This window comes from Gekko japonicus, unplaced genomic scaffold (genome assembly GCF_001447785.1).
Source record: "Gekko japonicus isolate JY-2015 unplaced genomic scaffold, Gekko_japonicus_V1.1 scaffold443, whole genome shotgun sequence".
Classification (NCBI taxonomy): domain Eukaryota; kingdom Metazoa; phylum Chordata; class Lepidosauria; order Squamata; family Gekkonidae; genus Gekko; species Gekko japonicus.
The window spans coordinates 455,875-482,902 of record NW_015172565.1 but is presented as its reverse complement, the minus strand read 5'-3'; the positions used below and the strand labels follow the sequence as shown (position 1 = coordinate 482,902).

General features: G+C 41.0%; 1 protein-coding gene across 7 annotated transcripts in view; it reads right to left on the bottom strand.

The window, feature by feature from the left end:
- Window positions 1-7,885: 7,885 nt before the first annotated feature.
- Window positions 7,886-27,028, bottom strand: part of CNOT4 (CCR4-NOT transcription complex subunit 4) — a 100,991-nt gene continuing 81,848 nt past the window's right edge. For 4 of the 7 annotated variants that reach the window (XM_015421296.1, XM_015421299.1, XM_015421298.1 and 1 more), the window contains 2 exons: window positions 9,826-10,038; window positions 7,886-9,180 (listed from right to left, as the gene is read on the bottom strand). In XM_015421296.1, the coding sequence (XP_015276782.1) occupies window positions 8,879-9,180; window positions 9,826-10,038 (515 nt within the window). In that variant the 3' untranslated portion in view covers window positions 7,886-8,878. The remainder of the gene's footprint in view (window positions 9,181-9,825; window positions 10,039-27,028) is intronic. The other 3 variants (XM_015421301.1, XM_015421302.1, XM_015421303.1) reach the window with 1 other exon arrangement.

Genomic DNA, 27,028 nt, shown 5'->3' with positions numbered 1-27,028 from the left:
GGAGCTTTTCTACACTGACAAACTTATGGAAGTCACTAAACTTACAGAAGCCATGATCTGTAACATTATTTTCTGGTGGCTGGAGAGGTGAAGGCCTAGAATGAAAATGGAAAATTTGGGAGACAACCTCCAACCCAGTTTTTAAAAACTATTCCTAAGGGGAAGGGGGATGTTGAAGAACAGTGACTCCAACTGAGTATTTCCTCTTCTGGAACAAATTAAATACTTTTCAAAATAAGGTTTTACTCATGTTTAAGCATGACTAAGATGGTCATCAATTAATTTGTGAGGTATATTATAATACACTACTGAAGAGATCAAGGTTTTTCAATCTTAAAAGGTTTGATATGCAGATATTGTGACCCTATGAAATAGATTCTGTTTAAATAACAAGTTTCCTTTTTATTTACTATAAAATTTGTATTTTCTGTTTTATTTTTCCTGCCGCTCAGACAGCAAGAACTGTCTGTGCTAAGGTATCACAGGTGAAAGCAATTTGCACTGGTCTCCCATACTATTAGGAGTATTCAAAAAATGTTGCCTATAGAAAACATATGCATTTATACTTTTAAATTTCATAAATATACCAATAATACAATTGTATATACAAAGTTAACAAACCTAACCTTATGTTACTGCAACATTATACATGCCATAAATGGCATCCTTTATAAGTATTGTATATTGTCATTTCAAACAATTCTTTCCATTTACAGCTTGTGGCACTGAAACGTCACATTTTCCATATGTGTACATGTGTACTACAGAGAGCATATAAATGTCATTTTGGGAAGCAAACACTGAGCACAATCACACTCGGTGACATCGTAACAGGCACCCCATTCTAGAACGTACTTGGACTTAACATTAAACCAACTCTGCTGTATAGAGATCATAAAGATCCCTGAAGTTTGGCATAACAAGGCATTTTACATATCCAGAACTGACACTATCACAAATTTATTGGTGGCGCCTGTGCAGATGAAAACTACCCAAAAATTTAGTCATCAAATTTTACAGCAAGAACATTCTAACATAATACACCTCTTACTGCTAGAACAGAGTCACCACATTGCACATTTTCTTGTTTTTTAGGCAACAGCAAAGAAGGAAATTTAAGCTTGGAAGAGCCAGCTCTGTTCAACAGGACATGGGGGAACAAAGGAGTCCTTATGGGAAACTGAAGCACAATCGCAGGCTTCACTATCGTACCTCCACCCTGTATAGTTGTGTATATCCTGGGGCACTGGCAGGATGCAGCAACCAGGGATTTCAAAGGTATTGGGCCAGCTTGCTATTGACATTTCTTCCCATACAAACTAAGGTATATTTGTAAAGTATAACAATATAGGCTGAAAGTGGTCATGATTTAACTGGTTAATTATTATACACAACTTCCTTTACCTACTAAACTCTTATTTTCCTTCTTTGAGCACCTGCTTCATTTTCCTGCTTCCCATCAGCCCCAAGCAGGGCCTAATAAGGATGATCACCTAGTGGTTCTCCTGAACACAGCTTGCTTATGTCTGCCTAGTGGGAAAGTCTAGCCTTTGTTCCAAGCTATTATCCTCAGACTATATAATGGAAAAAGTCTGGGATGCTTCCATTTCACCGTTCGTATCATTATACCTATTTGCTACATGCGGGCCATGTTGTGATTCAGCTGACAGAGATGTCTGATTGTTTTACACTAACTTAAGAGTCTTAGGGGAATGCAGTTCACAACTGCCAATCTACAGCAGTCAGCATAGGTGGTACAGCATTGTTCTGTGGGCTTGGCACTATTGGAAGCACCTCCTCTTTGAGCAACTGAAGTAGCTAATGTTTAGAATAAGACACAGCTCAAGAAATGTTTTAAGTTAATAACTGAATTGACTTGTATAAGTCTAGTTGCATCTCTTACTACCATTTGTGTGCTCTGTTTATAACAGGAGTCAAGAAAATTTACAGAAAGGGGCTGTGCAATCCTTATGCTCTGAGATTCACATCTTCCCACACGTTGTTTTGAAGCCAGGCATAGTCCCATCTGCTTCCATGGTTGTTCACTTACCTAAGAAACAAGGAGACATTCCCTTGACCGTGAAACCTTGCCATCCCAGTCTCCCTCCAGATTTTCCTTCTGCTTATTACAGAAGATGTGAAGGACTCCAATTCTTGAACAAGCAGTGAAGGAGGCCATTTTGGAATCAAGTCACTTGACTAATCATAAATGCTAATGTCCCCGGATTTTAGCAAGGTTCATCATTGTCATGAAAAGTTTATTCAGCATGAATCGCCCATACTAATCTGTTGTCTGTGCTGAAAATCTGAGAGGCACATACTTTATATCAAATATATATATGGCAACAGAATAGGATTATCTGAACTACGCAAATTCTGATACAGATAACTTGTTCAGGACAAAAACACATTGAAAAATGTTTGATAACACACACTTATCTACATAGCAATAGAACTCTACAGGAAAAACTGGGTTTTAATCTGTACTTCCCTTGCATGGATTGTTCTGGGCTGCAGTCTCAACTTTATGTGGAGTGCTTCTGCTGCAACCAAGAGATGGCAGGCTTGACAGGCCAGGATTAAGCAGCGCTCCTTTTTGTTGTCTCCAGTTGACTCCTCTGGGAAGGCAGGAAGCAGATTTAGAGCTGGGATGAGACACTGCCCTAGGCCACCCTTCCCCATTCCCTATGGATGCCATTCCACTTGGATATCCCCCAAACTATATATGGATTCCACCCTGAAACTGAATCTGTTAACATGATGTATGCTGAATGTCTGCATTTCCAGAAATGGTTTAAAACAGCTGGATTATTTGAGGGAAGATACACGACAGTTTATGTGCGTGAATGACGTAGGAGTAAGCTATATAAAAAAAGTAGGATAACCCTCTAAAATGGATTGCTTTTTCCCATGGGTTAGCTAGAAGTCTCTTACACTGTGTCACGAATAGCTTTACATCATTCTACAGTGATGATGGATGCATGACAAACATGCTGCCCCCAACTTCAGAGACTGCATCTCTATCCGGCTGACATTTGAACTAGCAAGACGTAATTGGCAGAGGCATATTATTATCGTAAGTGCCAAGCTATCACTATCACTAGATGTTTAGCAAAAGACACTGTAGTGCAGCATTTAGGAGCATTGGGCCATTTTTTAAACCATATTTAAAAAGCTTATATGCTGCCCCTCCAGAGACTGGCTGAAGGCAGCTTACAACTGAGATAATAAAGCAAAGCTTTTAAAATCCAACCATTAAGGAACAGGCAATTGCCATTAAAACAAGACAGGGCAAAACCCCCAAAAAACCAAAATACACACTAAGCAAACCTATAATGATCCTTGGGCCAGAAGCAGACCATAAAACACTTAAAAGATAAAGCCCCTTAATTATAGGGGCACAAAGGAATCTTTTAATCTGACACCTAAGAACAAGCAAGCTAGGTGCTAGGCAAGCCGGGGGTAGGGTGTGGGATGGGGGTGCATTCCCAAGGCAAGATGGCACCACTAAAAAAGCCCTGCCTTTAATCTTCACCCACGTCACCTCTGAAGAGAACAGGGCTTTAGAAAAGGATTTTAACTGAAAGGCTGGGGAATATGGAAGGAGGCTATCCTTCAAATACCCCAGCCCCAAAGCTCTTTAGGGCCTTATATGTAAGAACCAGCACCTTGAATTGTGCCCAGAAGCAGATGAACAGCCAGTGCAGATCTCTCAGCATAGGGGTGATATGATTAGGACTGGGGAGACCTGGGTTCAAATCCCACTCACCCATGATGTTGGGCCAGTTGCTTTCTTAGCCTAACCTACCTCACGGGATTATTTATGTAGTACAATTTTATCCTGTCATCCCTCCAAGCAGCTCAGAGTGGCATACATTCCTTTCTCCATTCTGTCCTAACAACCAAGGTTAGGCTGAGGGGGAGTGACTGGCCTAACATCACCCAGCAAGCTTCATGGCAGAGGAAGGATATGAATTTAGGTACCCCAGAGCCTATGCCAGCACACTAACCATTACAGTACAGGACACTGTTGGAAAGAAGAAATAGCATAGAAAAGAGCCACACGGCCTGTTCAGAACTCCATGCAGTAAGGAAGGGTGAAAGTGATGGAAAGCTTGATGGACTATTGGTGAGCCCAGGCATGATAGATCATACAAAAGGTTTCTTCTGGTAGTCTTAACTTTCAGAAGCCATTGCTGGAATAAATATTTGTAATCTTAGAGTACCACTTGTGCTGGCAATAGATCTTAGTAGAAAACTGGACTCCTACTAAACATTTTCCTACTTTGCGTTTTTAGTTAATGTACTCAGTTCAATGATTGTCACTAACACGAAGTAATGCAGCTGTTACTGTAGCTGTCCAATCTCCAGAAATAACTGTTCATGTTCCTATGACCACTAGAATTCTCATGGAAGATTGTAGCAGCTACTTCCAGCATACAAACTGGTGAGAATAACATCTGCACTAGCTCCAAGACTCAAAAGCATAACAAGGTTGATTTGTGACTATGCTTTTTTTTGTTCCTTTATCTGCAATAGAGATGTGAAGGTAGGAAAAAAAAATCCACGTCTTTATCAGTCTCCCCGCCCCAAAGACCTCCCTCCTCATTTTTCCAATAGAAAAATGGGAAACTGGGGATAGAGGAAAAGACCTCCTACACAAGGCTCTGTCTTTTCAAACAAGTGAAATGCTTTTTAGGATAAAGTTTTATTCTCTGAAAATGTTAAGAACTTCATATTAAATTTTATGTGAGATCATGAACAGGATTATATAATGAATTCTGTCCATACTACAGGCATATATTTACAGTACCACTCGAAGTAGAATTCTAAGTCCATTCAAGTCAATGGGCTTAGAAGGATGTAACTCTGTTTAGGATATCTGACTAATTTTGTACATGATTTATATAATATACTGTAAACTATGATAGTTCACTACTGAAAAGATCAGTGTTTTCAACTGTAGCTCAGTTTTAAAATATAAGCCTAGTAATGTGGCTGTATAAAGTCTTGTTTCTAGCACCAAATAAAGATTATTTTGCTTACCAAGTTTGTGTCTGTATTTTTAATCCTGCCCCCACCTTTCAGCTAGTAAACATTATGTGTGCTCACTTAGGTAAGACTGGAGGTAGCAGGTGACAGCTCCCTGGCTCCTGTAGTGGGAATATTTGCAATTTTGTTTGAACAAAGCTACAGCATTTACACTTTCACATCTCATAAAGATGCCAAAGTACAATTGATCAAAGTTATGAATGATGCATTTTGTGTTTTAAAAACAGATTTTCCCCAACACTGCTATTTTCCATGGTTTCAAACTTTCAGGACAATTTTCAGCTTTAAATTTCAGTACGATACTTAAAATCTTTTCCAACTATGGTAAACAAAACTTATTTCTAAGGCACAATTTATTGATTTTGTGGACTGCAGCTTTTACAGCAGCTTCAATATTACTTAACTTTTTTTCTCTGGTTTGACTCCTAGTTGCACTTGTGCAAGTGGAAGATGGCTCCTCCAAAGTCTGCCATTTTCTGCTTCCTGCTGCAGTGCCCTGTGCCACATTCTACACCCTTCCCAAAGTCCTTGCACTCAGGAATGACTTTGGGGCATGGTTTGAGGACTACAGAAAGGAAACTTACTGTGTGGATGAAGTCTCACCGTTATGAGTACCCAGGTCCTCAAAATGAAGAAACAAAAAAATGTAACATACACTCTCAGTAGTATCACCCCATATTGGGAGACAGCAGCTTAGTTGGGATCACGGCTGCACTCAGCTTTAAGCCACAGCTGAGCTCACAACCTTTGCCATCATTGTAAACACACCAAGATATAAGATACAATTAAAATGCTTATTCAAGAACAACTGCTAAGAAAAAATAAATTATATGGTTAAGTCTCTTGTATATTATACCAACTGTGAAGACTGAACTAGAAGCAAAACTTTAAAGATGCCTGATTTTTCAAAGTGATAAAAACATTTTCTCTAAAAGCACAAAAGAGATTCTATCTTCATTGTTAGCCTATGTGAACTACAAAGTAATTAATCTTTGTCATCTATTCTTTCTACTTAGTACAAGCTGTTAAGAGATAGTAACCAGAGCTTTTTTTTTTTACCTTCTGAGTATCTGCCATGGCTCAAAATCTTACTAACCCCCCCCCCCCCATCCTCTATCCTATAGCTCTTACTTACTTCCAGTTTACATTACTGTTGCATTACTCCCACAGTAATATACATGGCGGAGCTGCGGTGGCTCAAGTGGTTAAGACGCTGAACTGCAGGCTGTGGTGGAAGGTCAGTAGTTCAGCAGTTCGAGACCCGAGTGTGCCGCATGACGGAGTGGGCTCCCGTCTCTAGTTCCAGCCCCTGTCAACCTAGCAGTTCGAAAGCAAGAAATTGCAAGTAGATAAATAGGTACCACTTCGGTGGGAAGGTAACAGCGTTCCGTGTGCCTTGGTGTTTAGTCATGCCGGCCACATGACCACGGAGAAGTCTTCGGACAGCGCTGGCTCTTCAGCTTTGAAACGGAGATGAGCACCGCAACCCTAGAGTCGGATTCGACTGGCTTTCGAGCAAGGGAACCTTTACCTTTTTAATATACATGGCAAAGCAAAAGCAAGAAATCAGAGCAAGGCAGCAAAACTCAGGACTTGGAGGATGCTTCGTGCTAACATCCTCCATTCCTTCCTCCCAGGTGAAAAGATGTAGGTCCCAAGAATATAACCACAGAAAGTTCAAGGATGTACCTATATGATATCCACTTTCACTTGCTTCTACAAACCACAGGTTGATCTTCAAGTCTTTTGAACTTTGAAAGGTAAAAGGAATATCCAGGGATGCAAAGATACAAGAAAAACCATTAATCAGAAATGAGATTAAACGATGTTGAAACAACTCTACTGGGAAAAAAGTGATCTATTCATCATATTACTCAGGCTGGGCTGGGACTACTGTGATTTTTTAAATCTCCAGTGACATATGAATGTTTGGCAAAATGCAATTTTTAAAAAAGGTCTGGTCTGCTTATCATCATGTGAATTCTAATCTAGCCTTTCTGAATGCACATGGTATGAAGCAGGTTTCTATCAGACATTAAGTCTAGCCTCTAGTTTATACTGCTTTGGATTAAGATGTCCCCAAGCTGGCTACATGGCAGAAATTTAGAACAGAAATGGACCTTGACGTTACATCCGTGAAGAATAAACATTAGGTACCCAACTAGATGCATGTGAACAGCTTCTCAGTAACTAGAAATCAATAAGGTAGGAGTTGGATCCAGCCTAAATTGGCAGTTTCCACTGATTCCCCCTTCCTGCTGCAGACTGCTTTCATGCCATCATTCCATTCATTCCTCAGAGTCCCCTATCCCCATAAGCAGCATTTCATGGAGAGCTGTGGGCTGCAATCAGATGGGGGGGGGGGGGCAGGTAAATTCTATTCCACTGATGGAAAATTTAGACTGGATCCAACCCTTTGAATACTGTTATATCTTTACAAGACATGGGCTACAATCTAGTATACCTCTAGGGTATAAACCCCAAGCTATATATAATCTGCTTTAGAAGGACGTCTCTGCTTAAAAACAGTTTAAAATTCAGGACAGAGTGCTGTCAGGAAAAATAAAAATAAAAACCAGAATGAGATGTGGCACAGAAAGGTTCATGCTGGAAGTAGGGTGGGGACAGCAATGGTCCCTTACAACATGCACAGAAAGCCTCAAGTTTACCATCAGCTGCATCACAGGTCCTGGTAAAACAAAAATATGAAAACAAAACAAAACAAAGGAATACTCGCCAAAAGATGTCATCAAGTTTTGTTTTATTTTAGATTTTAGTTTTTATTCTGAAGAAAGAGGTACATTTCCTTGTTTGTTTTTTAGTTTTAGCGTCAGGTTATAACCATGTTTATTTAAATCTGTTTCTTTTTTTCCTGTCTTTCAATACTGCACAAACGTCCAGAAACTACAAGGTTAAGTAAAAGCTGCAGGCAGAGGTCGTCAAAGGTTGCGCTCCGGATGGTGATCGTGTGGCCCCAATGCAGTGCTATCCCAGAGTGCCCCCCTTAAATCAGGTGAATTTTAAAAAAAGAAAAAAGAAAGAGAGACTGACCAGGAGACAGAAAGACTGAAGTAAATATCACTCGTGTTTTAGCTGCTTATAATTATATTATGTATAATGCTAGATATTAGATTTGTGAATATTTTAAAACGTTAAGTTTACTTGAAATCTAAAGCCAAAATTTAAAAAAATCCCCCTCTGTTAAACCGCTTCTTAGTAACATGTCAGTTATTTCTACAGGCAAATTGTCCTTCAACCCACTTCATGACAAACCTGACAATATTGTACCACTCTTCCCCCCCAAAAAAAAGGAAAAAGGAAAAAAAGAAGCTATTTCCCTGTTTATTGACACACAGAATGCAAAATAAATGCTAGGCCGCTGCTTCTTTCCATATCCGGAATCTCTTGCTTAAATTAAATTGCTTTACATTCCTGCATTGATTTTGATTTTACATTATGCTTCCTCCTACTGTAGACTTGACATTTTTTGCTAGGCTAAAATAATTAAGTGCAAAAGATTTATGAAAGTAATATTCTCTTTTTATGTACCAAGGCTGTACTTTTATTTCTCTCTCTCTTTTTTTCTTAGCATGTTTAAAGAAACAGTTTTTAAACAGAGTGTTTCAAACATTGGCTCAGCAGAAATTTAACACAAAGAGATATGGTTATGACCCTGTGATTGCATTGCATTTGGGGGCTGTCTGGGACGAGGTCTGATCCAAGAACTGGGTTCCTCAGAAAGAAAGATATGGAGGGGGAACCATGGGTGGGTGTGGGAAGTCTGGGTGGGGCAATTCCTGCATTTCTAATGTTTTTAACTCTTTTCCTAATGACGATCCAGCGCTGAGCTCTGTAGTAGATCTGTGGGGGTTTTACTGGGGGGTCTGAAAGCTGTCTGAAAACCTGGGGGAGGAGAATGGAAACTGCCGGGGTTTGAAGGAGGGGAATAGGGATTCCAATTGGCTCTGTGCAGAGGAATCTGTGTGCTGAAGGGGTTATTGTGGGGGGTCTGTGTTGGGGCAGCACTGGGGCCATCCATCTCTGTGAGGGCTTGAAGAGATTTTAGCCAGTGTGGTGGATTGTCGTCTTGAAGGGACTCTAAACTGTTTCCGGCGGACGCTGGGATACCTAGGAAGAAAAGAAAACATAGGGGGGGGAAAAGTTGTCAGAAAAAGTTTCAAAAAATGAAGTACCTCATCTTAATTCATCCAATTGCAATTGCAAGAAAAATGGTACAGGTGCCTGTTCAAAGCATTTTTCAACATATCAAAAAGCTGATTTTGCAAGGAGGATTTTTCTGTTAGAGAATTTTTGCCACGCCATTCAACCACAGAGATCCACAAATCCAGTTTTGCCAAAGACCATAATGCTTTTCTTCCCTCTTCTGTCTTTCCAAGCCATGCTTTAGCCTTTACAAGGGAAACACCAACAGCCTTATAAGGAGAGCTTTATAAACAAGTGGAGTATGTCCCTTTTTAATGCAGAAAAAAGTCCAGTTAATGTGTGTCAGTGCCTTGGGAACAACATTGCACAGTTTGGCATACCTACTTAAACCTAAAAAATGTGCTGGGAAAGATGGTGGGCATGCAACAGAAAAAGGTTGTAGAAGACTAAGTCATGTTTGCTCCACGAGATCTCAGGCCTCTTGAAATTTGGTGGATGGAAGCTGGAAGAGACCACCGCATAGAGTTGCTTTTTTTTTTTTTAAAGGCGCCAATTTGTGCCAAATACCCAATTGATAGTTGTCAGCGGAGTTGAATGAGAAATTGTTACCTGTGATGATTGCGGGGTCCATCCAGCTGCCAGGGCTGTCCCAATTCAGGCTGTCGGTGGTGGCAGTGTTGGACGTTGGTACACTGTGGTTGGCGTTGGAGGGGGAAGTAGCATTGGGCAGTCCACCAAAGTTGATGTTAATGTTCGGTAGAAGTGCCCTTAGCCCGTCCTGCCATTCCTTCATATTTAAACTCTCTACAGAACTCTTGTTGTCTGGGAGATTTATCAACAAAAAAGAAAAAAGAAAATGAAAGATAGAAAATAAAAAGCTGAAGTTAGAAACAGATGTTGTTTTAGTGAAAGATGGTGGTTTTCTAAGCATTTAATACTGAGTCCCTATCAAGAGAATGGGGCAATGATGATAAACCAAGATGAAGCTTGAATGTTGAGCTTCTATAGAAGATAGCATATTTCTTAAGTATGCGGGGAAGAAAAATTTAATTGTTTCCCCATTAAATTAAGATAGTAAACTTAAGTGGTTAAAAACAGTAACTTCTTCTGTTACTAACTAGAAAACTTGCTACATCCTTCACCTGAAATGCCCCCTGCCCAGAGACAAATTATCTAGTTGTACTGAAGGCCATAAGATTCAACAACTTCCTACTCAAATGAAGATGCAAGACCATATATATGGAAACTGAACCAGGATTAGTGATTTGTGGAAACGTTACACATTTGTACTTTGTTAGAGGCAAAGGCAGAGAGTGTTGTTGGCTGAAGGTGCAGAAAAAACATTTCAGCAGACATAGCAAAGAAAAGGAAGAAGCTCCTAAGCAATTTCATAAGGATTTCTAATACTGCAATCTGCCCTAAGGGAAAGACAATACATCTAGTGCACATACGCACTCAGCTACTTGATATCAACATTAAATGACTATTTTTGATAACACTGGGAACATTCTCAAAACTTAATTTTAATCTTGCCAACAGAATATTCCCAACATTATGCTACATACAACTAACTTGTGGAATTTAACATACGATGATGGCTTTCAAAAAAGGATGAGGTTCCTGACGAGCAGGTTTGTCAACGGCCAACCTTGATAGCTAGATAGAATCTCTACATTTACAGACAGTACATTTTCAAGTATCACTCTCTCAATATCAGGGAATGGTCATTACTTTTATCCCTGCATCTCAGCTTTCGGAAGCATTCAGCCAGCCCCTGCTGAAATATAAATGCTAAACTAAATAAATCCCTGGGACTATATTCTATTCTATTTGCCTCTAAAACCTGTAGAAATGAACTGATTGCTGGTTTGGGAACAATTATGGATGGTTTAAAACAAGTTTACCTATAGAATCTGATGTATTACTTACATAATAGTACTGTCTGCCATCTCAACAGCAAAAATTTTACTAGGGCTCGCAAAAAGAACTGTGATGTTTTGCATAAGGGACTCTTACATTTTGTCTGCATGATTTTCCATATGGGAACCAGCAACCTTTTATTATTTTAACATGCTTATTTCTTGTGTATGCAATGAATGACCTATTTAAATAATTGCATTCGATTATGAGACTTTTGGGCAAGCCTATGAAGCAGTGCTTAGATACTTTGCACAGATCAGTTTTTATTTCATAATGTCTGAAGCATAATGATAAGTTCTATGAAGCCTAGTTCTTACGTAAAGACGGAGATGTGATGTCAGATGTTCCAACTCTGCTCCAAATGAATTGCTGAGCCAATTGTTCATGCCCATCCTTCAAAACACTTTTGCTTTAATGAGACGAAGCTCATATTTAAAATGTCACATATTAAGACTAGTAGTTAGCGGTTAAGGGTATTTTTATTTAAGTCCTCAAGGAATTATTTATCCATGCCTCTTCACCATGGCTCTTAAACCCTGTGCATGTGTATGCAATATACAACTCTCTTATAACTGACAAAACATCTTAAAAGTTTCACACTGCAGTACTGCAAAGGAAAACCTATATGGGCGGACTGGAGAGCCAGCAGTGCAGCACTGGGCAGACACTCCCACACTGCTTGACTGCTGCAGATGAGGTTGTTCCGCCATGCTGAAGCCACAATTGGAGTGGCTCCACCCACTTCCCCCAAGCAATCTCCTGTTCCTTCCCTTGTACTAGTTGCTTGCGGGCCGCTTGATGGGCTGGTTCTGGTCCCTGGGCCTTATGTTTGACACCCTTGGTTTAAGGGGTCTGTCGGTATTATGCACTATATGCATAACCTAGATTTTGCGTATTGTGAAATTAATGTAGAGAGAGTTCCTTCAGGCAGTAAAAACTTCACACAGATGTGAATAAAGAAATGGAAAAGAGTAAGAGGAATGACAACAGCGGTTTTCATATTCACTGCACTTGCTGAAAGTGGAAAGCTCCAGCTACATCAACCTTCTAACAGCAAACAACTGCTGTTCCTCAAAAAACAAAAAACAAAACAAAAGCAAGATGTGACTACAAAATGGGCAGATGGATGCCCACTGTGAGAAGAGCAATATTCAGGATGAGTTAGTTGCAAAATAAATGAAAAGGTCAGACAGAGAAGTCAGACAGAGAAAATGCAGGCAATAATTTAAAAAATGAGGAAGATATTTATCATGCAAATCACCTTAGGACAGCTCAGGTCAGTCCCCATTCACAGGAACAAGCCCTAAGAGGCCAGAAGTGCCCCCATCCCACATAAGGTAAATAATTCTGACTTTAACAGATTGTTACATTTTGGTTTCAGTGCATGACCCAGAGCACTCCTGGTTTATCATTCTATCCCCCTTTTAGCAAATGACCACTATTGAGGAGAAACACTCAGGTCAAATGGATGCTCTTTCCTTATGACCGTTTCAGGACTAAACCAAGGCAAGAGTTAATTTTTGTCGCTTTTGCAGAAGAAATGGTAAGGCGGTTCTTAAATGATGAAAACTGATCAAAGAAACCGACTCCAAAACCATAAGGAGATGACTGTCCTGTGTAGATAGATTCAGGTGGGTAGCCATGCACACAAAAACTTATACCTTGAATAAAACTTAGCTGGTCTTAAAGGTGCCACTGGACTCAAACTTTGTTGTCCTGTGCAGAGTTAGTACACAGATCCCAACTAGTTAACTACAGCAAAATATATCCAGAGTGGGCCATGGGATCATATACTCTCTTTTCTCTGATTCCTCTTTTGGAGCACTGCTGGCTTTAACTACACTTGTCTCCTAAGAACTACATTTAACATACAAGAAAATGCAGTTATCTTAGTATGCAGCTTCCTGAGAATCTAGACTATTTGCCCTCTCAGTAGACACAAGGGTCTAGCCCCTAAGAGCTGCAAAGCGACTTGAATTCATGGTGGGAATGTTTTGTGGAATCTCAGAAACTAGAGGCATACCCGAGTAGGATTTCTAGACAGCAGGGAAGGCTTTAGTACCATTCATCACTCCCCCATACTGTAAGTAGCAATATGAAGAAAATTCATCAAGAATAAGCATAATTTATAAAAGTTGAAGAATTCACCTTTAATCTGTCCAACATCTAATTATTCTGGGACAATGTTTGCTCCCCGTGTTAAGTACACTCAACCTGGCACTCAAGTACTCCATTTTCTTTATAACCATATACAGGACAGATTCCTTTTCTCAACCATCTTGAAGATAACCAGGTAAACTTAACTGTGCCTGCTGCCTAAATCTTGAACTCTATGCATCATAGCTAGCATGAACTTGGGCAGTGGGATAAGAGACAAATTCAAATAGGTGAATGTGATGCCCAAACAGATGTACTCCATCCACTTTAAAAATAGGTGGACTCCCATCTACCTACAGCATCATAGGATGGCTACATTCTGGCCATAGGAACAAATGTACTGCTATGATGTAGCTACAAGCTGCCGCTTGTGTCAATTGTACCCTAAAACCTCCTTCCTTCTTTACTCTCTCCCTGTAACAGGATTACAGAATGACAAGCGCAAATAGCTTACTAGAAGCCAGTGTATGCTGGGGTATGATGGTGGGAACCACTGATTTCAGTACATGCCTTTACTGAATTCTGCATTAGATTGTAGCTTTAATTCCCCCCCCTAGAATTTGTTCACTACTGTGATTCAGACATTGACGCTGACTCCAAGAACATTAATATCTCTGCTAACAGTAACTTTAACTAGAGTGCAATCTTTAATTGGTACACTAAAATGTTAAGATTAAAAGCTTAATTGGCAAGGGGGAAATTTTGATCAGCAGAGTTAAATACACAATGGGAGTGCTTGGAGATCTGGGTTCTGCTATTTTGTGAGTTTTTGTTTTGCCCCAGCAGCAAGTAAAATAAAACAATTTAAATCCTAAACAATAGGTAGTAGTACATGCTGGCAATGTCAGAGAACAGGCCAAAGGATGTTTTGTCTCCATTGCTGGTATGGCTGTATCTGCACTCTACTCCAGCAGAAATAAAGCTGTAAACTCATAATACACGTGGGAAACTCATGGAATTCACTGAACACAATCAAGATTCTGGTTCTCAGCTTTAAAATCCACCTGTTTTCCTGAAGAAACACTGTCAAGTTTGTTTTAATTATTTAGCGAGAACTCAAAACTGGGTTTTACAGGATTTAGTTACATACTAGTGATATTCTTACATTTTAACATTCCCTGTTGGATCCAGAAAGCTTAACACATCTAAAAGATATTTTTAAGGAAAAGAGATTAAATTATATGATTGTTATCAGTCTGCACTGGCAGACTGTTAAAAACAGAACCAAATTCATAGCATCAAGTAGTTTCACACAGGTAAAAGAGGGGAGACAAGGATCTGTACTTTCAAGGAATGTGTCATTTTATTTGTTACAGGACCAAATTAAAAATACACGAAGACTGCATTCATTTTATTTCTTTGTAAACAAAAGGCTGTACTAATATACCAGGTTTCAACAAATAAGAAATATAAATGATTCAAGAGAACGCTGCATTATGATTGTGAAGTCACTTGAAACTTAAATTTTAAAACGTGAATCTTATCTGTCAAAAGCCATTCTCAAACAAGTACTGGAAAATATAGTTGATACTAACTTTCACTTAGTGAATATACTGTAACAGCAATGATAAAATAAAGTGTTAATGCTATGCTCATCTCTTCAGTCGCATGAGTATCCAGCACCTTTTAAATGTTTTTTTAACAAGGTTGTCACTACAAATACCTTCCAAATATAAAATACATTGAGATTTATCTGTTAAAACAATCTCCACTTGACAAAATTTTGGGATTGGATCGAAACACTTCCATTTTGCCAGTAGAAAGCTCCCTGCATTCAAAGAAAACTCTGCTGTAGATCCAATCCCTTGTTTACGTATTTAGTAAAATTAATGAACCACACTCAAATCTGAACCTAGTCATCCCACATGAATTGTTCTATAAAGGGTTTAACATTTGACTAAGTTTGTCAGCTTCGATATCAATGTTCCCTTCCTTGTTCAAAGAAGAAATAAAGCATATCTACCCTTCAGACCCAGATAACTGGGTTTTGAAGGTCTATTGTTCCCTTTCAGGCCACTGACAATACCCTGATCATGTAAAATGGAAAAATATGATCTTCACAAAGATATTTATAGAGTTCACAGTTCACTTTTATTTGCATATGTTCAGTTTGTGTTGTATGTGAATATGTAATTGAAATCACTTTATATAAGAAGTTTCATGCTGTTTCCTTTGTATTATAATTTTAAAAAGCAAGGCTCAGAACTCTTCACCACAGGCCCAAAACGTGCAGAATGAGCAGGTCTGGTTACCTACGAACAGCAGAGAACGAAGAATAATGGCAGAAATTCAATGGGAAAAACACACCACACAAGAGCATGTTTCATTAATTCCAGTCTGTACATTACCATAAGAGAAGTCAAGACAACTGATTACAAAAAGATTCTCCTGATTAGGCTTTCAGCAGCTGACATGACAAAAAAACCCACTAGGACACTAGATTAAAGTTGGCATCAAAGGTCACAATGCTTTGCATTTCTACCAGTAGAGGGCGATGTACACTCATATACTGTTTGCAAGTGTGTCATAGGTTCAGAACTTAAACCACTCTCAAGCGCCTTCCCCTCCTCAAACTCTGGTAACATTTTTATTAGAATGAACTTAAACTAGCTCATATTTTGGATAAATTATAGAACTTAAAACCTAATCAATTTTCTGCTTTTTGTATTCGTCATGGTTCAGTGGGATATAGTAAAACTGAGGCACCTAAAGCCTAGTTCTGAAAAACAGCCAATTCGGTAAGGTGGTTACATACAACAATATCACTTCAGACTGTAGGTGTCTGGGGTGTCAAGTAACATAGGAAACAAGAAGAGTTCTAGAGCAGTATTCTGCCTGACTGAATAGTTTGCTCCATGTATGAATCTTCTGTGGAAAAGCATTGTATCATACGAACGCTCATATAATGTAGTTCTGGGCCAGAAACATTACCACTCATCTGGTATTTCAAAAACTAGGTTTAAAATAACCTATAGTATACTAGATATTTAATGAAAAACAAACTAAGCTAGAAGAACTCTGTGGTTGGAATCAGTATGGCTTAAATTGCTTAGCTCTGGCAGGAAGATTGAAATAAAAATAAAAAAGGTGTACAAGATGTGTGTGTTATATGAGCCATCGAGTCACTTCCAACCTATGGCGACCCTATGAATTAACGGCCTCCAAAACGTGCTATCGTTGGCCACTTTGCTCTGGTGGTCTGGCAAGCCGAAGATGGTGATTTCCTTTAATGAACCAACTCATCTCATATGCTAGTTGATAATTTGCGTGTGCAAGGGAATTTTCTACAAGGCAGGCAATTTTTGAATATTACAAAAAAAGATCATTTATGTTCCATATGAAAACTATTTCATTTCTTGAGTGGTTCTCTCATGGGCAGTTCTCGAGAGAGCTCTCTCAGCCCCACCTACCTCACAGGGTGTCTGTTGTGGGGAAGGGAAGGGAAAGGGATTGTAATGCTCTGAGACTCCTTGGGATAGTGAAGGGTGGGGTATAAATCCAATCTCTTCTTCTATGTAAACATGTTGCAAGAGTATAGAAACAACCCAATTTCACTATGTTTGATGAGATAAACCAAGGAGAAATATGCTGATGGCTGTTCAATCTTTATCACCTCTTATTTGATAATCAAGAATTGCTAATATGGTTAAGTTTTTCCTATTTTAAATACAAAATTATTGATTTTTAATCATTTTTAAAAAGAAAAGACCACTCAAGATTGGCTCACAATATAATGCCAAAAGACACTGAGAAGATGGATAAAAATTATAAAGAACTGTAAGGTACTTTTTACCATATGTGGTGGTCTTGTTAAAAAAAACTACCCTTGGCACTTACCATGAGGGGTCCTTCTACTCTGAGGAAAGGAGGACATCTTGGGTGATTCCCACTGTCCTATCAAGGAGAGGCAGAAACAATTTTTTCTTCCTCTTCCTGTGAGGCTTGGGAACACCCAGGATAGTATAAATTCCTAACCCTACAACCATGCAACAACTGTAAACATAGAAAGATTAAGAAATATAAAACATATATACAGATGAACCGGAAAGGAAATTGTAAGGAAGAAGAGAGCAAGGAGAGAGATCAGACTCTGGGTGGGGCAAGATGTCCTCCTTTCCTCAGAGTAGAAGGACCCCTCACGGTAAGTGCCAAAGACAGAGGACATCTTGGGTACTTTCAAAGCAGTACCCTACACCCTAGGTGGGATATTGCTCTCCCCTTGAATGATGTGTTGTAATACTCTTCTTCCAAAGGAGGCATCAGCTGAGTCATAGACATTCAAGTTTGTAGTGCCTGATGAAAGCAGAAAGACCAAGTTGAAGCCCGGCAGACTTCTTCAACTGACGCATTCTTGGCCAACGCCGCATTGGTGGATGCACTCCTGACCAAGTGAGCAGTAATCCCTGCGGGAACTTCCAGATTGAGGGACCTGTACGCTTCTACAATACATGTCTTGATGTTAGAACTGATGGCAGATTTGGACATCTTGTTTCTCAAATTTGGAGGTGAGATGTTGATGAACATTGCTTCGTTTTCCTGATACTAGCCATGCGGACCAGATAGGCTTTGACGGACCTGCGAACATCTAGGGTGGATCAGGTCTTCTCCCACGGATGTTTAGGATCAGGGCAGAATGATGGCAGGTATATTTCTTGAGACCTATGAAAACGGGAAGCAACCTTTGGGATGAAGGTCGGATGTGTGCGGAGAACTACTTTATCTCTATGAAATACACATAGCCCCGGATTTACAGAAAGGGCTCCCAGCTCCGACACACGCTTGGTGGAGGAGACAGCCATTAAGAACAGAACTTTCATATGCAACCACTTCAGAGGCATATCTTGGATGGGTTCGAACGGTGCCTTGGTGAGAGCGGACAGAACTGTATGTAATCTCCAGGTGGGGAAACGGTGTACTGGAGGAGGACTGCGTAATGTTGCACCTCTCAGGAACCTACGCACATGAGGATGTGTGGACAAGGAACATCCCTTAGCCTGAGGTAGAACCGAGTTCAGGGCTGCAACCTCTTTCCTAAGAGTTGTCGGTTTAAGTTCAGACTTGAGGCCATCGTTTAGAAATTCCAGGATGGAGTGCATAGGAGGGTTAGTGGTGTCAACAGGCTTTCTTTTAAACCATCTGTGAAATGCCTTCCAAGTGGTATTGTATATTCTAATTGTAGAATCCTTTCTGGAAGACAGAATCGTCTCAGTCACCCTTGGAGATAAGACTACCCAGCTCTAGATAAGACGACCGTTCAAGCTCCATGTGGTTAGAAGTAGATTCTCTGGGTTCGGGGTGCCAAACTGGACCTTGGATGAGCATGTCTGGAGAAACTGGTAGTCGAAGCCTTGGACATCTGCTGTAGAGTCGAAAACCAGGGACGTCGAGGCCACCACAGGGCCACCAGGACAACTATAGCCTTCTGTTGCTTTATCTTTCTCAGGACCTTTGGTAGGATGGGGATTGGAAGGAAGGCATATAGGAAACCCTTGGGCCAGGAGGTTGTCAGAACATCCGTGGCTTCGGCTCTGTTGTGGTGAAACCTGGAGAAGAATCTGGATAGCTGATGGTTCTGGTGAGAGGCGAACAGGTCCACTATTGGTGTCTTGAAATGCTGTAATATCCAGTTGAAGGTTTTCTAGTTCAGCATCCATTCTCCTGGGTGGATCATCAGAGCCAATCCACTTTGGTATTGTCCAGGCCTCTGATATGCTCGGGTCTGAGTGAGGCCAGATTCTTCTCTGCCCAGGAGAGCAAGATCAAGGATTCCTTGTGAAGGAAGGATGACCTGGAACCCCCCTGGTGGTTTATGTACGTTTTGGCTGACACGTCTATTCGCACTAAGATGTGTCGGTTCTTCACTTCATTGCTGAAAATGCAGAAGAGCCAGCCGGACAGCCCTGAGTTCCAAAACATTGATTGGCAGAAGAGCCTCTCTGCGAGACCAGCGACCTTGGGTTGGGGTCTCGACCAAAGTCGCTGCCCAGCCTTGTAGACTGGCATCTCTAAATAGTTGTAGTTCGCTGTTGTGAACATACTTCTTCCCCTGTCTAAGGTTGGAAATCTTTGTCCACCATCTTCAGGATTCCTTCACAGACATGGGTACCTGAAGAGGAACATCCCGCTTCTCCATGATCTGTAGCTGGTAAGGTCGAAGGAAGAGTTGTAGGGATCTCGTGTGCAATCTTCCCCATTGCACTGCATCCAAATTGGAGATTAGGAGACCTATCACTTTGGCTAAGGTCAGTAGGGAGGAGGAACTCTCTATGAGGAGTTTCACAGCCAGTTTGGTCTTCAGGATTTTGTTTTCTGGTAGGAAGAGAGAGGATTTCCTGGTATCTATCAACATCCCTAGATGTTCCATGGTCTGAGAACGCTCTAGAGAGCTCTTGTCTTGGTTGATGAGGAATCCGTGGGATTGTAGACAACGGATCGTCTCTTGGATGTCCTGGAGTGCCTTGTCTTTGGAGGGGAACCGAATAAGCAGGTCATCCAGATAAGGATGGACATGGATGCCTGTCCTCCTCAGATGTGCTACTGGGTTGACCAATACCTTGGTGAAGACCCGCGGGGCTGTTGCAAGACCGAAGGGGAGTGCCCTGAACTGCATGTGAAGTGTTCCTACACAGAATCTCAGGAATCTCCTGTGTTGGGGCAGGATTGGAACATGCAAGTACACTTCCATGAGGTCCAAGGATGCAAGGAATTCCCCTGGCTGCAACACTTGAGTGATGGGCTTGAGGGTCTTCATATGGAAGTGCCTCAGAATGATGAACTTGTTCAAGAATTTCAAGTCCAGAACGGCTCTCCAGTCACCATTTTCTTGGGCACTGTAAAAAATATGGAGTAGACCCCCTGGCCATCTTGGTCTTCTGGTACAGGTTCCACTGCCCAAATGTCCAGAAGGTGTTGGAGAGCAGCAAAGGTTATGGCCCTTTTGGTGGGGTCCTTGCGTAGTGTGAAGAGGATCAACTGATCTGGAGGAGGCCTTCTGAATTCTAAGGAGTAGGCTTTGGAAACTATTTCTATCGACCAGGCGTCTGCTTGGGACTCCATCCAGGCCTCCAGGAAATGCTTTGATGTTCTTGGAATCGCGATCTGGTTTCTCTGATCTGTTGGATGCTTGTTTTCTGAAGCGTGGTCTGGTAAAGTTTCTCTTGTATGGTTGAGCTGAAGATCCCCAAGAGCTCCTTTTCTGGTTGTGCCTAGGTCTATATGTTGCTCCGGAAGAACAAAAAGAATACTGGTGGAACTTCTTTTGTCCAGATGACGCACATGTCTAGGCACTGCCTTCTTTTTATCCTTGGTCTCCACCAGGATCTTCTCTAGGTGATCCCCGAACAATTTCTCCCCTTGGAAGGGGTACACCATCACAAAGGATTTAGACTGCAAGTCACCTAGCCAGGCATGCAGCCAAATCCCTCTCCTGGCTACCACTGCCGAAGACATGGCTCTGGAAGAAAAGGTAAGGACATCCAAGGAGGCGTCAGTGGCGAACGCTGAGGCTTTCATCAGGCTTGTTGCTCCCTCTAGTAGTCTTTTGTTGTTTTCTGGAAGGAGCTCAATAAGCTTTCTGGACCAGACCAGCATGACTCTGCTGGCAATAGAGGCTGTGGCTGAGGCTTTGCTGGCCATTGCTATGGCTTCATGTGCCCTTTTAAGTACAATGTCTGTTTTCTTGTCCAGGTTGTCACGTACTGAACCATAACTGTCTTCTGATACCAGACCGAAGGATTGAAGCGCTGTCACAGATGCATCCACCAGAGGGACCTGTAACATCTCATTGGCAAATGCTGGCAAGTCATACAATTTTTTAACAAAACCCGGGACCTGTCTATTAGAGGTGGGTTTAGCCCATTCTGATTTTAATTGCCTTTCAAAGAATTCAGGAAATGGAAAAACTTTTTCAGGTGTAGAATATCTTGGAAAAAGTTCTTCCGTGGCCTTGGATTTATTTCTAGGGTTGATACCCGGGCTGACCGTATCCTCCTCAGATGGAGGATCATGTAGATCTAGGGCTGACAGAGATTTAAAGAGGAGGTACTGAAAATCCTCTGCTTTAAAGAGTCTAGCTGATGGTTGTGGGACGCTGATGTCCTCAACTTCCTCATCAGAAACGAACTCCCCCTACTCCATTTGGATCAGATCACGGTCTGGAGACTGCGCCCTCTCTGAGTCAGAGTGCCTGTCTCTAGGAACTTACTTTCTGGCAGCCTTGGTGGGCCAACTTCCCCCTGATGGTCTGTCTGTGGCGTAGCTCATTGGGGTTGGGACTGGGGAGTTGGCACAAGGCAACAAGGAACCCAGATCCCCCATCCGGCAAAAATTGAGAAACTCCTCTCTCATGGCATGTCTCATGGACAGGTAGAAGTCCTGAGGATTGGAGCTCCCAGCCAAAAGGGGTACATTACCCAGTAGAAGTCTTCTAGCGTCTTCTGCAGGTGTGTTGTTAAATGCTGAAGAATTGCATGTGTCTCCCACCGGGAGGTTGGTGACCAAGGGCTGGGGCTCTGTTGCAGTGCTGGAGGAATGCGTGGGAGTTCCCGCCAAAATTGCAGCACCAAGATGGCCGCCACTGGCAGTAAGCAGGTAGGGGCGCTCTTCAGCAATATCTTCTGCTAGGCATCACTTCTTCTCCCTGCTCAATTCGGTGTCATTGCCAGTAGCCGCGGCAAGCTGACGGGTCATGCTGGCTCCGGAGGCGCCCCTTTTTAACTGCCCGATGGCAGTGTCGCTCTCCGACTCAAAGAGGAAGCCGTCTGTTTTTCCTGGCATTGCCGGTGTCATTGAAGAAGAAGCAGAGAGAAAAAGGGAGCTCTACGGCTATTTCCAAAGGCCGTGAAGCCGCCTCCAAACTCCCTCTAGAGGACAGAAGGTAGAACAACAGAATTAAACAGAGTTAAATAGAAGAGGAAGTTTTTTAGAACAGAAATAGGAAAAGATCAATAAGAGAAATAGAATTAAGCTATAGTAAAGGATCTAAAGTGTTGGAGGCAAAGCCTACAGCGACCTCTCCCTGTAGAGGCAGGAAAAGAACTGAAGAAGTGGGTGTTATAACAATGTATGATTAGCAAGAGTAGTATTTGCAATGAGGTAAAAAGTTGAGGGTTGTCCAACTCTTGAGAATTGGATAGACGAAATGCAAGAATACACAGTTATGGCAAAATTGACATTTTTCATTAATCAGAGACTGAAAGATAAATTTGAGAACAATTGTCGAGTTTTTTATATTTACTATAATCAATCTTTGTAGTTATATATTTGAATGGTTTATTTTATAAATGACAACTCATATGAAATATCAAGAACATTATCATTTGCATGGTTTTTATTCCAACAAACTTATGTTAAAATTATATATAAAGTTAATGAGAATTTACCTATGTTTTATTTTATAATTGATAAGATATGATAAAAATGAAAACACATTATGATAAAATAGAATATTTTGAGTAGGATGTTATCATGGTTTACTAAGCTACCATGTTATACATCTTTTTTATACACTTTTTAATCAATTATTGCCCTTAGTATGTCAAAATTGCCCTCTGTATTCTGTTTTTATAATTTTAGTTTCTTCTCTTTTCCCCTTACCCCCTTTCTTTATTCTGTGTTCCTATAAAAAGTTTTTAAAAATAAAATAAAAAAGAGATTGGCTCACAATAAAAACAAACTTTATGAAAGATAGCGTCTGTTCTATTCTATTAACTTTTCCTCTGCATGCGACCATAGATGGATCCAGAAGTTTCACATGGATGTGTTTTCCTACTATGTAAACCAGACCTTTTCCAGTTTCTGCAGCACCAGAAATATTTATTTTCATATATACAGCCAGTGCACATGTAACATCTAACAGCTTAACTTTTTAAAAAAGAAAATATCTTCAGAGGCCCGCTTAAGGAAACTCAAAGTATAAAAACAATAAAAAAATAAAATTTTAATATTATCAGTATTAAAACAAGTCATAAAATATTAAGCAGCCTAAAATGTTATCCATAAGCAGCTCTCAGGGTAGAAGCAGACCATAAAAACAGGTCAAAAAGATGGAAGCCTTCAGTTTAAAGCCTGAGTAAAGAGAAAACTTTTGGCCTGGCACCTAAGGACAACAATGTAGATGCCTATCTGTGGTTGCCATCCACCTCACCTCTGTAGGCAGGGGCACAAAGTACAGGATTTAGGAAGAGGATCTCAAGCAATCAGGAACAGGACAAGAGACTGCAGCTCTCTCTCCTCCTTCTCCCCCCTCACCGGAGAGCAACTTCTGCCTCTCTTAACTAGAATTTGTGCTGGGGTAGGAGAAGAGAACAGAAGAATGTGATACTTGCCCTTGGTTCTTAACCATGGTTGAATCTTCAAATGTTAGGTGTACCATCCACTCCTCTATGACTGTATATCTCCTCAGATTTTTTCTTTTTAATGTGCATGTGTGCACACGCGCGTGTGCACCCAGAAGGCATGATGACTTCTGGTGACTGACTGTGTGTGCACCTGGAAGTCTTGGGGGCCTGGAGGATATTCAGAGAGGTGGCTGAATAAAGCCTGCCCCTGCCTCTGGTATTTCAAGGAGGTCTCCCATCCAAGTACTTGAGAGAGTCAACCCTGCTGAGCTTCCAAGATCTGACAACACTGGGCTTGCCTGGGCTATCCAGGTCAGGGCTCTTTAGACATTCTTACATGTTACTGAGTGTGACCCGCAATGCTTGCTCCCACACGTATTTAGAAACACTGGCACGTAATTAACCAACTTGGATGGTGTTTTGAATGTTGTAGAGTTACATGGTGTAGAACTACATCTGATGCCTTCTCACTGATACAGATCAGGGCTAGAAAACATACCGCTAATATTTGTATCTTTATCCAAGGCCTAACGGAAACAGTCCTTCAAAAACCACACCAGGGTTCAGTCATTCCCATTTTTTAAACTAACACTTGCCTTCAGTATTCTGAGAATGGTCAGTCCATCAGGTCATGGTAGGGGTCAGGTAGAGAGTTTTGTAAAGCTTTAGAAAGCCAGATTACTTTGCCCTACAAAACCAGATGTATCTCTAAACAAGCGGCTTACAACAATTATTTCTGACTACTAAGATTTGGGGCAAGGTATAACACAGGGCACGATTAGACTGCTTCCTCTTCATCTTGTGAGGGAGAGCTTGGAGGCAATAACAATTTGGCAGCATCCCTCAGCCATAATTTCATGCCACCACACTAGGTTGTGACAAACTGAGATGTGATCTTTCCCTTTCCATCGTAAGAGCAACCTGGGGAGTGTGACTTGTTAGGAATGGACAAAGCATTTGTCCTCCAAACTTAATCTCCACAGTGCTTATGCTCTAAAGTTTCTGACCACTTTGAAACAATTAATTCTGGGTGTGGGGGCAGGGGGGAATACATGCCCCACGGCAATTTCAACCCACCACCCCAATTAATTATGCTTGTTCTCTCCCCTCCCCTTTTGATGCTCAAATGCCCTTTACAGTTTTGTAGCTCATAGTACATAAGAACATAAGAACATAAGAGACGCCAATGTTGGATCAGGCCAAAGGCCCATCCAGTCCAACACTCTGTATCACACAGTGGCCAAAAATACCAGGTGCCATCAGGAGGTCCACCAGTGGGGCCAGGACATTAGAAGCCCTCCCACTGTTGACCCCCCCAAGCACCAAGAAGACAGAGTATCACTTGCTCCAGAGCCCCTATCTATACCTTGTGACTAATAGCGACTGATGGACCTCTGCTCCATATGCCTATCTAATTCCCTTTTGAAGCCGTCCATGCTTGTAGCCGCCACCACTTCCTGTGGCAGTGAATTCCAAGTGTTAATCACTCTTTGGGTGAAGAAGTACTTCCTTTTATCCGTTCTAACCCGACCGCTCAGCAATTTCATGGAGTGCCCACGAGTTCTTGTATTGTGAGAAAGGGAGAAAAGGACCTCTTTCTCTACCTGCTCTTTCCCATGCATAATCTTGTAAATCTCAATCATTTTCTCCAAGCTAAAGAGCCCTAAGCACTTTAACCTTTCCTCATAGGGAAAGTGTTCCAACCCTTTTATCATTCGAGTTGCCCTTTTCTGCACTTTTTCCAAAGCTACAATATCCTTTTCAAGGTGTGGTGACCAGAACTGCACACAGTATTCCAAATGAGGTCTCACCATTGATTTATACAGGGGCATTATGATATTGGCTGATCTGTTTTCAATACCCTTCCTAATAATCCCCAGCATAGCATTGGCCTTCTTTATTGCAGTCACACACTGTCTCGACATTTTCAGTGAGTTATCTACTACAACTCCCAAGATCTCTCTCTTGATCAGTCTCTGCCAGTTCAGACCCCATCAATGTGTATTTATATTTAGGATTTTTGGCTCCAATGTGCATTACCTTGCACTTGGCCACATTGAACCCCATTTGCCATGTTGACGCCCACTTGCCCATCCTTGACAGATCCATTTGGAGTGCCTCACAATCCTCACTGGTTTTCACCACCCTGAACAACTTCGTATCATCTGCAAATTTAGCCACTTCACTGCTTACTCCCAACTCCAAATAATTAATGAACAAGTTAAAAAGCAGTGGACCAAGTACTGATCCCTGCGGTACCCCACTCCTTACCTCCCTCCACTGAGAAAATTGCCCATTTATACTCACTCTCTGTTTTCTATTAATTAGCCAGTTTTTAATCCATAAAAGGACTTGTCCTTTTATCCCATGATTTTTGAGCTTACTAAGGAGCCTTTGATGAGGAACTTTATCAAAAGCTTTCTGGAAGTCAAGGTAAACAATATCTATTGGGTCCCCCTTGTCCACATGTTTGTTCATCCCCTGCTGCCTGATGAAGACAGAGTATTAAAAAAGATATATTTTTTCTATATGCCTCAGGAATACTATGAATAGGAAGGAAATCCTACCCTGTCTGTGGGTGGTCTGGTTTGCTGCTTTCATGACTGGAACAAGCTACAACCTTTGCTATGAGATCTTATAATGGTGATTATTTTTAGGGTTTCATGTATGTTCCCATGTTGTCTTTTCAACTTTGCATGTTCACACTGTTGCCCACAGAGGTTCTCTTAAAAGTGTTTCAATTTCTAAAATGATCAGGACTGTACGGTTATTCTACTATTAAATATAGCTTTATCACATTGTGTTTCAAAAAGCACAAAACCAGGCCTTCTTAGAGGTAAGGCATTCAGATTAAGAGCTATATAAGGAGAGTTTATGGTGGTCTCTGCTAACCAAACTCCTCTGCAGCAACCACTAGGCTATTCCAGCTAACACCTAGATTGAAATGGGGTTGCAGCTTAATCTAGTGAAAAATATATTTTACACGCAGGCAGACCCCAATTTAATTCTCTGCATATCTTTTTTAAAAAGTTTTTAGGCATACCTTTTGGGGGTAATTTGGGGCTAAGGTCCTAGAGAGCTAGTCTACAACAGAGCTAAGATCATAGGCCATATTTTTTATCATATCATATCAGATGATTAATTCAGAGAGAGATTTCTCTTGCAATGGACGAAGATGAACAGAACCCTTGACCTTGAGAGGACTGGCATATAGAAACCCTCAGTATTTTTTACATATATCCAAACTGAACCATTCAGGAATATACTTGATAGGGCTGAAATGCCTTTAAAAAGAGATGGTATTTGATACCCACATAGAAAATGGTCTCATTCTGAATTTCAGCAGTGCACCTTAGAATTATACCATTATAGTTTCCTTCTCTAACAGCACAATCATC